General features: G+C 46.0%; 1 protein-coding gene across 1 annotated transcript in view; it reads right to left on the bottom strand.

The window, feature by feature from the left end:
- TMEM241 (transmembrane protein 241) overlaps positions 1–12,381 on the bottom strand; it is a 133,196-nt gene that overhangs the window by 11,909 nt on the left and 108,906 nt on the right. Inside the window, exon 13 of the mRNA XM_023510172.1 lies at positions 217–281. Within this exon, the coding sequence (XP_023365940.1) occupies positions 217–281 (65 nt within the window). The remainder of the gene's footprint in view (positions 1–216; positions 282–12,381) is intronic.

The following is a 12,381-nucleotide window of genomic DNA, read 5'->3' as shown; positions in this document are numbered from 1 at the left end:
AGAGACACAGGCCCACACTCCCTTTCTTCAGCATTTAAGAAAGGAAAACTTAGTATCCCCTGTCGTGATCTCTGATAGTGCCACTGCACTCCAGCCTGGGTGACAGAGGGAGACCGGTTTCTAAAGAAAATGTTTTTAACCCAAACAAAAAAACTTAGCATCCTGATGAAACCCGACAATTAATTTGCACTTCCTCTCTCTGTGCAAAAGACTTACCATCCCAAAGTTGCATTGGTCAGGATCGCATCGAACAGCAGTGTTGATAAGCCAGCTGTGATTACCTGTGGAAATAATTCCAACAGAAGGCCATCAGAGCAGCAGGACTCCAGTAACCTCTGAGAAGTCAGTTTTCACAAGCTCGTTGAGCATTAGTTTCAGATCCCCGACATGTGCTGTTTCTACCAACTGACCTTTCCCTCACATGCCTCCTAGTCCACTGTACTTAGTGCTGCCTCTGAGCAAAGCATTTGGTATCGAAAAGGCTAAGTTCTATTATGTTTTGGAGGTGGGATCTTCAAAGAAGCATTCAACTTCCAAACTCTTCAAAAGAGGGAGCACACAGCCAGCATCTCCTGCACCCCTCTCCAGCAAGGGGGAAAAGAATACTCATTTTCATCTTGTCTCAGCAGCGCAGAGCTCATCTCCAAGGTCAGGTACACTTGTTAACCTGTTCCCAAATCCTCCAGACAAAAACTTATCTGACCCCTTGCCTCTGTCCAATATACCGTCTCTCCCATCTCTCCTACTGCCTCATCTTTCTGGACACACATTCTAGGAAACCAGGTGCTTCCTGGGGAAGGAAGCAATTAAATAATTATTTGCAAATATCTGGAAGGCGAAGGACAGGGAAGAGATTCCCTCCATCTCTCTCAAGAGCCAGAAATTCCAGAAAAGTCTCTTAGGAATGGCAATCACAGGGCTCAGACTCCAGAGGGGACTCTCAACAGTAAGCACAAAGGGTGTTTGTGAACCATTCGCCCAACTTTGTCCTCACTTGAAATGTCTGCTGGCTCGGCGCCTGTGGCTCAACCGGCTAAGGCGCCAGCCACATACACCTAGGATGGCGGGTTCGAATCCCCAGCCCGGGCCCGCCAAACAACAATGATGGCTGCAACCAAAAAATGGCCAGGCGTTGTGACGGGCGCCTGTGGTCCCAGCTACTTGGGAGGCGGAGGCAGAAGACTCGCTTGAGCCCAAGAGTTGGAGGTTGCTGTGAGCGTGATGCCATGGCAGTCTACCCAGGGGGATAGCTTGAGGCTCCGTCTCAAAAAAAAAAAGAAATGTCTGCTTATGAAAAGATGTTTCTTGTTTCCAGAATTCTGCATTCTGCAGGTCAAAACAGCCTCCACGAGGAAGGTTAACCCCGAGGACATTCTCTCTCGCCATAAGAAGTGGACAGCAGGCTGTGTTGGGGTTGGGATGAGGGGCATTCAGGCTGGAGGGCCTCAGAAACATCAACTGCCATCTCACTCCAGGGGCGGCCTGTGCTATTCCAGAGGGCTCTTTGGGTCTCCAGGTGGGGACAAGGCAACAAGCAGATGGCAGAAGTATGTTTGATGAACGTTGACTTTACTCATTTACTGTCTCTAAAGGAAGTCTGGAACTACAAATCGAGAATATTCAGGATATAAACTTGGTGAGATTTTGGAACCTTTGTAGTTTACCAATTTGGGGTCACTTTTTATTTGCCTCACATTACTGACTTGCAGCCAAAATGTTAACTATAGGAAAAATCTGAGTATTATCTTCAGGGGCAAGGAAGAAGTAGAAACTGGGTCAGAGAGACAACTGCAAAGCAGAACACAAAAGATAAAGAGAAAGGGGTTTCCCACAGTGGTGAGGGGTACTTTTTTTTTTTTCTTAAAGTGCATGATGAATGACAACTGTCCCTTTTTTCTTTTCTTTACAAATTTAACTTTTGATTTAGGACTTCTGTATCTATGGTCACAAATGAAATGGGCCTAAAATGTTATTACCTTGAATGCCACTGTCTGGGTTTGGAAAGAAGGTTATACTAACCACATAAGTGCATTCATCCGCTTCCCTGCTTATTATCCTATAAAGAACGAGGATGATCTTGACTGTGAAAGTTAACCCTGATTTGAAGGCCCTGGACCGGGAGTTTCTAGCACAGGGTGGCCTTTAGCAACTATTGTCCTAATCAAGTCTTCTCTCTTTGTTGCAAGTTTTACATTTTCACTTTTCCAAACATGTGTTTCATCTAGCTTTTCTAAATCGTTAAACATTTAGCTGTTTGGAGAAATATTATTTTACATTGTGAATTTTTTTTTTTTTTTTGAGACAGAGCCTCAAGCTGTCCCCCTGGGTAGAATGCCATGGCTTCACAGCTCACAGCAACCTCCAACTCCTGGGCTCAAGCGAGTCTCCTGCCTCAGCCTCCCAAGTAGCTGGGACCACAGGCGCCCGTCACAACGCCTGGCTATTTTTTGGTTGCAGCCGTCATTGTTGTTTGGTGGGCCTGGGCTGGATTCAAACCCACCACCTTAGGTGTATGTGGCTGGCGCCTTAGCCACTTGAGCCACAGGTGCCGAGCCACATTGTGAATGTTTTTATTACTTCCTTTTTTATTCTTCTTTTCATTGTCATTTTTCTCTTCCTATTTTTTCCTTCATTAGTCTTGACTGAAGTCAACTATCTTGTTAATCATTCTTTCCTGTTGCAACTTCTTGGACCGTTCCTGGGATAGTGCCAATGGGGATATATTTCTTGGACTAGATGAAAAAGGCTCCATCCTACTCATGACTGTTAGCTATGTCAGCAGCTTGGTGTAATGGAACAAATGTTGAAACAACAAGTGTTGAAATCACTCAACTTATGAAAAACCCAATTTGCTGGCTGGCCACGGTGGCTCACACCTGTAATCCTAGCTTCCTGGGAAGCTGAGGTGGGTGGATCACTTGAGCCTAGGAGTTTGGGAACTGTCTGAGCAAAGCAAGACCCCATCTCTACTAAAAATAGTAAAATCAGCTGAGTGTTGTGGCAGGCGCCTGTAGTCCCAGCTACCTGGGAGGCTGAGACAAGAGGATTGCTTGAGCCCAAGAGTTAGAGGTTGCTGTGAGCTATGACGCTACTCAGGGTGATGGAGACTCTCAGGAAAACAAAACAAAATAAAAAACCCAACTTGCCTTTTCTATTTCTTCACCACTGCCTTCAGCTCTTTTGTCCTTGTGCACCAGCTCTTCAAGGCCTTCTTTGGTGGGGATCTCGCCTTATTTTCTGATTGCTTCCTTCACAAGACTCTTAGTCCAGCCTCCCCATGAACTGAGACACACACAGCCTGGGACTTGTGCCTCTGTTCCTCCGTAACTTAGGAGGACTCCTGTCTGCCGTGAGATGGGCAGCTGGCCTGCACTTTTTGCCAAGAAAAACAGGTCTTAAAATTTTCAAACCAGCCCTTACTTGAAAAGGAGTTGGTTCAGCAGCCACGCTGGTGCCTTTGCCATCTGCTGTTTCCTGGAAATGTTTGTATAGCCTCCTGCCTTTCTCCCAAGCCACCTTTTCAAACTTCTCTGAAGTTTTATTGCTCAACGAGCTAGTTTTCTGCTGGCTGAGACGCTCATTGAAAGTTTACAAATAGGTTTGTCCTATTTTAGTAGAGAGCATGTAGCTTCACTTTTGTACTGGCTATGGAGCTATGGAGCTGCTGTTGGGTCACCAGGCCACTTGTGTGTCCATTTGGTGAGATCCAGCAGCTTCTCAGGCTTCTCCTTTACTTCCATCACTAGCCCTGGCAGCCAGCTCTCCTTTTTTTTTTGTAGAGACAGAAGACAGAGTCTCACTTTGTTACCCTTGATAGAGTGCTCTGGCATCACACAGCTGACAGCAACCTCAAACTCTTGGGCTTAAGCGATTCTCTTCCCTCAGCCTCCCGAGTAGCTGGGACTATAGGCACCCGCCACAACGCCCAGCTATTTTTTTATTGCAGTTTGGCCAGGGTCAAGTTTGAACCCGCCACCCTCGGTATATGGGGCCGGCACCCTACCCATTGAGCCATAGGCGCCGCCCAAGCCAGCTCTCTTTGTGGAGGCATTTTCTCTCTTTCACACAGACACATACAGCCACTTCTTGACAGTTACTTTATAAGAAAGGACAAGGAACCGCCTGTCTCCCACCAAGGACTCGCCCCCACACTGTTCTCACCAGGATTAAGGTTCTAATTCATGTCTCAGCAGAGTGACAGCTTTCTGTACACTTGGAAGTGAAGATGTTAATTCTGCTCACACCCAGGATCCCCTGCACTCCTAATTCCACTGAGGAGAAGCAGAAGACTGGAGTGGCTGAGCGTACCAGGTCTGGGGACAGAAGTTCCCACGCAAAGTCACCTGGGACAGAACATAAGAGGTGGGAGAAAGGCCTCCCTTAGCTCACAGGTGAGGAGACCGTGCCCCTGGGAGTAGAAACAAGTTCCTGACTGTGAGGTCAACAGCCAAAAACTCCAGGAAGAGCCCCACAAGCACCATCCAGCTTTTCTTTTTCTTTTTTGAGACAGAGTCTCATTCTGTTGCCCTTGGTAGAGTGCCGTAGCATCGTAACTCACAGCAACTCAAACTCTTGGGCTCAAATGATTCTCTTGCCTCAACCTCCTGAGTGGCTGGGACTACAGGTGCCTGCCACAACACCCGAGTATTTTTAGAGACAGGGTCTCACTCTTTGCTTAGGCTGGTCTCAAACTCCTGAGCTCAAGCAATCCACTGGCCTCCCAAAGTGCTAGAATTATAGGTGTAAACCAACATGCCTGGTTCATCCAGCCTTTTTTTTTAAAGAACCCACTGAAAACAGATACTTAATCAGTTCTGTGTACACCCATGTTCATAGTCACAACAACCAAAGCCTAGAAACAACTGAGTGTCCTGGGGGACGAATGGCCAGACACAAAGCGGTACAGACCTCAATGGAACACCACTCAGCCTTAAAAAGAGCAAAATTCTGCCTCACACTGCAACCTGGATGAGCTGTGAGAAAGTTACACTGAGTGAAACATGCCTGATGCAGAGGAAAAACACGGATTCCACACAGGAGTGACCCGGAGTTGTCATCGTCACAGAGAGGAGAATGGTGGCTGCCAGGGCCTGAGGTGAGCAAGGAACGGGGAGTTCATGTTTAATGTGTACAGTTTCACTCCGGGAAGAAGAAAAATGTGAGGAACCAGTGGACATTTGTACACGACGACACGAAGGTACTTACTGCCACTGACCTGTCCAGTTCTATGGCTAACATGGTAAATCTCATATTTATTTTAACACACACACCTATGCACACGCACATACATATAGAATCCGTTACTTTCTCTCTGCCTGATCTTCAATTCTTCCCCCTTCCAACTTTGCCTGACTAAACCTCCACGGCATCTGGAGAGACTCCTCTGAAAGGCTGCCCTGTTCTCTCCCCAGCCTCACTTGCTAACTACTGTCGTAAGTATTAGTCTCCAATCTGTTCACAAGCCCATCTCCCCTCTCCAGATTGTTAACTCCTGCGATCAAAGACTCGGAGCCATCCCAGCCCCGCCGGGGAGCAGGGTAACAGGTTTCCACTCACTTCCTTTCGGCTCACCTGGAGAGTCGGCTCTAGGCGAGAGGTTCGTCATGTCCTCGAAAGCCTAAAATTTGCACTGAAACATATGTAGGAACATACAGCCTCAACACAGAAACAGAATTTCTTATCACCAAGGACAAAGTAAGAGTTAAAAAACAAAGAGGAAAATAGGAAAAGCCTCTCTTGAGACTCTGGAATACTGTAGAGGCTGATGCAGTGCAGTGTTCATATGTATGTGTGTGCACGTGAAGAAGTTTAATTCCTAACAGCTACTTCATGACGAGGTCACCACATGCCAAACTCATCATGGACTAGTAATTCTACAGGCAAGCACGAAATCTATCTGAGCATGTATGTCTCTGCACTGGCTGTGGGATGCACTGATTTTGACATTTGTACCTGGCGATCACTCTGGTGGTGGGAGTCAGGACATGGGGCCCTCAGGCATTAGCACTGAGGTTGAAACTGCCTCTTCTGCAATTAGGAGCAGCCTTCTCCCCTCCTCGCTCTCTCACTGCACCCCAACCACCCACAGCCACCTGGTCCACAGAGTGGGACTTTGCTAAGGTCCTGACTGGAGCTGCACCAGTCTCCCTCTTCAAGCTCTATGCTCAACTCTGATCTCCAACCCTGGGAGGGGAGCTTTCCTGCCTGGCTGGCTCTGGCCTGTCCTTGGCCTTGACTTACACTCCAGAGTCCTATGACTGATCTACCAGGAGGGCATTTTGTCTGAGTATTGATGTTACCTGAATTTCTGGCCCTGTGCCCCCACTGCCACCTTCAGAGCTGATGTTAACTATTATGCCAGTGGATGCTATGTATGGCCCATGCCCAGCTGTACCTTCTGAGCCAGCCTCTACTGTAGGGGACGCCAAAAGTCAGACGACCTCTGAGCAAGGGGTGGACCTCGGGCCATCTGTCCACAGGTGCTCCTTGTGGAAGAAGAGCCCGAGCCTTCAGCACTAGTCATTTGTTAATTACTCCCCTCACCTGTGTTGTAAGGTCTCAATAAAAGGCTAGTGTGGAGGTTGCTCCAGGCTGCCCTGCAGAGAAGGGCTAGCCTGCCTCCTGGTTCCTTCCTGCTGTGATAATGTTATGCCCGAAATTCTCCCAAAAGACCCCTACAGACAGTCCGAGACACACTCCGATGTAAAAAGCACGAGATGAGTTTATTTCAGGCCCTGGGCAGCCTGGACTCTCCTGGCATGCAAGCCTAGGATGAGCCCCGAACCTGGGGTGGAGGAAGTTTTTATGGGTACAGAAAGCAAGAGGGGTAGGGTCCAGTACGAGTACACTTTTCATTGGTGGTTGGTGATTTCATAAGTAAAGGAGGATTTGCATTGGTAGCTGATGATTTCACTAGTAAAGGTGAATTCAGATTGGTACAGGTGAGGGGTGGAGGGTCCCTTAACTGGGGGCTAGAGTTGGTGCAACCTGGTTACCTGTATTTCAAGGTAATAGAAACTTACTGTTTATTATAGCAGCTATTTGCCTAAGGTGACTCAGTTTACAGCGCAGTGGCTGTGCAACCTGGGGTGGGGGAAGGCAGCAGGGAGTGACCCTGCAGGTTTCACTGGCAGAGGTTGGGGCAGAAGGGCTATGCGGTAAACAGCTAGGAATGGGGCTTGTGCTGTGGCTTGTGCTGTAAACAACAAAATGGAGCTAGTTTGGCTCTCACAATAAAGACCGGGGCCCCAGGGGCCCAAGGGGTTGCAACATGTGGTGTAGCAGGCAGGACACAACAGGACACCAGGGACGTGGACCAAAAGGGACACTTGGAGGTAAAGTCAAGTGCCTTTTGTAGACAGTGGGAGGAAGTCCAAAGGGAAACTCTGCTCAGGGCAAGTGGGACCTTTGGCCAATCGAGAAGCTAGGGAACCTAGTTAAGTTGGGCCCGAGACCTGGCCAGTCCTGGGACCTGACAAGTGGTGGCAGGAGTAGGATGTGACAAATGGTGCTGTGAGTAGGATTCAGTGAATGTGGACTGAGAGGGAAATAAGCTTTAGCAAATAAGAAAAAAAAAGAGAAAAGGAAATATTTAGAGGGAAAAGAAATACCTAAGACAGCCAACAACAGGCCTTTCTCATTTGGTTTTTCCTCTTCTGTCCTACACTTCCTCTTTCCAAAGTTTAACTACTTTTTCTGTGGGGGGGGGGAAGCCAGTAAAAAAAGCCTTTAGCCTCTTCTGGGAAGCAGCTGGAGAAAAAAGCAGAAAAAAGCCTTTAGATAAGAGGGAAAAAGAAAAGATAGAACTAGGAGATAAGAACCTTTAGTAAAGAAGCCTTTAGCTTCAGGGGTGAGAAAACTCCTGGGTAAAACAGCAAAGAGAAAAGTTTTGGGAATAGGTTGCAAGAGTTTATTAAGTTAGGGAAGAGAACTTCTAACTGCTTCCCATATATCTTCGCCCAATGCCAGCAGGAAGTAGCTTTTGAGAGACCAATGCCCAAATCCCTTTTTGGCAGTTAAGAGTTCTGTTTAAAAAGAAAAGAAGTGAAGTAGATTAAGGAGGCTGGTGAAGAAATACAGGAAGTGAGGTTTTGTAAAACTAAAACTCCAGAGTAAAAAACAGCTAAAGAGTTCCTGTCCCTCAGCGCCTGTGGCTCAAGTGGCTAAGGCACCAGCCACATACACCTAAGGTGTCAGGTTCAAATCCAGCCTGGGTCCGCCAAACAACAATGATGGCTGTAACCAAAAAGTAGCCAGGCATTGTGGCGGGCACCTGTGGTCCCAGCTACTTGGGAGGCTGAGGCAGGAGACTCCATTGAGCCAGGAGTTGGAGGTTGCTGTGAGTTGTGATGCTATGGCACTCTACCCAGGGGGATAGCTTGAGGCTCTGTCTCAAAAAAAAAATTCCTGTCCCTTTAAGGCAGTCAAAGGTTCTAATAATTGAAAAGGAAAGATTGTAAAATGTAGAAGGCCGAAAGAAAGCCAGTAGAGAAAAATCATGGAAAATAAGATACAGCCGTTGAAGTAACAAATGGAACAGCTTAAAGATGCAATTAAGATCATGGCAGCTGATAAAAAACAGTTGAGAAGTCAAATGAATAATCTTAGAGTTGAAGCAGGTAAATATTACATTGACATGACAACCCAAATTGGGCAGCTGGAAGATCAGAGGGTAAATCCCCCAGTTAATATCAAATACCATAAATGTGGGAAGCTAGGCCAGAATCAGGACCCACTGGTAAATGAAAGAAGTTAAAACAGTGTCTTTAATATTTTTGTTTCAAACTATTCTTGGAAAAACAGTATAATTCAATTCTATGCCATGGGAGCACTCTGCCAGCTTGGTTAGACCTGTGGTGCCTCAGCATAAAACTGGGGAAATTAAACCAGACCAATGGATGATGATGGAGAATAATTAAATATGTTTGTGGAATATTAGATTATCCTGTGTGGTAAAGGGGTAACAACCTCTCATCAGCATCTGTGTACTATAACCAGGTCCGGCTAAAGAGCCTGGACATGGCCCAAAGGGGAAAGGGACACTCTGAAGCAAGTGACTCCTTTGGAAAATTACGAGAGGTGAGAACAAAGGGAGGGAAGAGTAACTAAGAGCTAAACGACCTTTGTGCTAGAAGGCTCCATTTGAAAAAAGAGTCTGGAATCAATTAGCAAAAATTTTGCTGGAAAAGCAGCTTGAAAGCAGGAAAAACTCTGCTATCAAGGAATTGTGAAGGGTGGTACCACTGAGGACCACAAGTAACAGAGCCTCTGAGAGGAACTGCGAAGGGTAGAACCATTAGTCCACGAGTAACAGCCTTTTGAGATCTGTGAAGGGTGGATTTAGGACCACGAGTAGCAAAACCTTTGGAATAGCGAGAGAAAAATCCTTGCTTGCAAAGATTGCAAGGAAAGCGTAATCTTTTGTTTGTCCGTTAAGTAAACATCAAAGGAAAGTTCCTACAGTTAAAGAAATGGTAAATTCTCTCAGTTAAGAGTTTCTCAGTTTGTTTTCTCAATTTAAAAAGACCTTTGAGGGAATTAACATTACAATCATGGTTTTTCCCTAGTAGTGGCTAATAGTTTACATCTGTATTGGGCATTGTCATTTAAAGAACCCATACCTGAAATTTGGAACTTTGTCAATTACCATACTTTGCCTAGCAAGAAAAGGGCTAGATAACAGGAAGAACTACCCTTACCCCATTAAAATTTTTGTTTGTATATAAAAAGGAGGGGAAAGGTAGCAGCCCGTATAGCTTAATAGTCCTAAGTATATGCTCATTAGAGTTCTTTTTACTCTCAGCCAGAGTGGAAGCCTGGTTATGTACTGCATTGGGGTCGAGGTTTTGCCCATATTATTACAGAACATCAAGAGAAGCAGTGGCTACCAACCCGCTGGATTAAGCCTTGACATGAGCAGGAAACCTTGCCAGCACCCTAAGAAATTTGTTTTCACTAACTTGTCTTTTATTCACAGGACCTTAGCCTAGGTAATTTTATAATAGAGAAACCTGGGATCAATCTCCTCTGTGGGAACTCTAGCTGCCTCTCCCATATCACCATCCATTCTCAGCAGGAAGCAGTTGGAACTTCTATGCAGAGCGGGAAGATTGATACAGGATTTCATTATTTGGGGCTGTATGTTAAGCCCCAGGCAAGCTTAGGATGCATCTTATAAACCTTGGAAGGTTATGACAACAAAGACCTCAAACAGCAGGCTTTAAGGTAAAGGGTATTCTGGTATTGGCCAAGGTAAGAGAATTTCACTTGTTGGATTTATATCTGTTTCAGCTGATCTTTACTTAAAGTTATACTGCTCTTTGGAAAGGGTCTGAGTTTGGTACAGCCCTTTCCCCACTTAACATAGCTTCGGGTGGTGGTTAATACTTTCCCATGAGGACGTCATAAGTCCTGTGGGTTAGCCCGTAGCACATAGCTGGAAGGTGATTAGCACAAAGGGGACATGTTTTCCCCTATGCCTAGTTTGGCTAAATTAGTTTCCTTTATAACCAGATTAGCTCCGTTGGTGTATTTTTGTTGTACTTATATACCTTTTTGTTTCTCTTACTTAGCAGGAAGGAAAGCTCCTCAGTGAGGAGAACGGCTGAAATAACCAACAACAGATTTTCTCCCTTGCCTATCCAGAAATGTTGTTAATACGCTAGAGGGGGGAAATGTAGGGGACGCCAAGAGTCAGATGACCTCAGAGCAAGATGATCTGCAGCGGAGGGGTGGACCTCAGGCCATCTGTCCACAGGTGCTCCTTGTGGAAGAAGAGCCCGAGCCTTCTGCACGTAGTCATTTGTTAATTACTCCTCTCACCTGTGTTGTAAGGTCTCAATAAAAGGCTAGTGCAGAGGTTGCTCCGGGCTGCCCTGCTAAGAAGGACTAGCCTGCCTCCCACAAACTTGTACTTCTAATCCGTGACACGCCTGGTTCCTTCCTGCTGTGACTTAGACCAGGGCTACAGGGGCCCAAGGGGTTGTGGCACTCTACATCAGTGGTTCTCAACCTTCCTAATGCTGCAGCCCTTTAAAATGGAACAAAGGGGTCGCAACCCACAGGTTGAGAATTGCTGTTCTACATGAACAGCCCCTTAGGCTTGCACATACCTTGGAGGGGCTCCCAAATTCTAACCATCTCCCTTCATTTTTTGCCTTCAGCTTCAGAAAAGGGAGCAGGAGGCTTCATGCCACAAAGCTTTAGGTGTGATACTGTGGGTGGGTTGATCTCCTGCTGCATCAAACAATCCTCTCCTCCAAGAAGCAGAAATCAATTTCAGTGCATCTCCCTCCACGGTCATGGGATAAGATCAACTCCCAACATTCCAGAAGGGAGAGTCTGGTCCCAAATGTTAGTAAGCCTATGGCATTGTGCTTACCTGGGCAGCCACTAGGTGCTCTGACCCCTTTGGTGTCCCCAGCTACCTTCAATACAATAAGATTGCCCGAGGCATAAGAGTCTCACAAGTACATTACATTTGTTCTCCAAAAAGTCAATAAAATCATAAACATTAAAAAAAAACAACCTGCGGGGCATGGTGGCTCACCCCTGTAATCCTAGCACGTGGGAGGCTGAGGCAAGTGAATTGCTTAAGCTCAGGCGTTCAAGACCAGCCTTAGCAAGAGTAAGACCCCCATCTCTACTAAAACAAAACAAAACAAAAACAGAAAAACTAGCTAGGCATTGTGGCAGGCACCTGTAATCCCAGCTACTTGGGAGGCTGAGGCAACAAGATATCTTGAGCCCAAGAGTTTGAGGGTGCTGTGAGCCATGAAGCCACAGCACTCTACCCAGGGTAACAGAATGAGACTTTGTCTCAAAATAAATAAAATTTAAAAAAAACTTTCAAAATGGCTAAAATCTGCCCATGAAAAAAACTTCAAGTTATTCTTCGAACTTGCCATTCAAGAAGACTTGTCCCACCAATAGCCAGGCCTGTCCTACCAATTTTTGTTCTTTTTAAAAAGCATTTTCAAAAATACAGATTTCTCCCAAAGAAGACCGCTGTCATGTGAGGAATGCCTCCTTCACTCACGCAGACCTGAATAACAAACACCAGGCCCCACCACAGACGCGGGATGCCAACAATAGCAGAACTCTGGTGCAACACGTTGGCCGCCAGGCTTTGAACTTCCTGGCTTTGTCAACGGATGTCACAACCTCTGTGTTATTTAAACAGATTTTGGTATTTAAAACAGATCAGGTTTGTTTGTTTTCACTTCATTCCAAAGACAAATTTTCCACTTAAGGGAGTATAGGAGGGATGGTTGTAAACGGGAATCTGCCAGACAGTCAGGTATTGGAGGATAATCAGAGATTCAAGTATTTGTTTTATTGTTTTTAAATGCATGTGACTCTTAAGAAAAAAGTGATACCTAC

This window comes from Otolemur garnettii, unplaced genomic scaffold (assembly GCF_000181295.1).
Source record: "Otolemur garnettii isolate 467f Iridium unplaced genomic scaffold, OtoGar3 scaffold00012, whole genome shotgun sequence".
Lineage (NCBI taxonomy): Eukaryota > Metazoa > Chordata > Mammalia > Primates > Galagidae > Otolemur > Otolemur garnettii.
The sequence above is the reverse complement of the archived record's forward strand: the minus strand, read 5'-3'. Positions and strand labels throughout refer to the sequence as shown.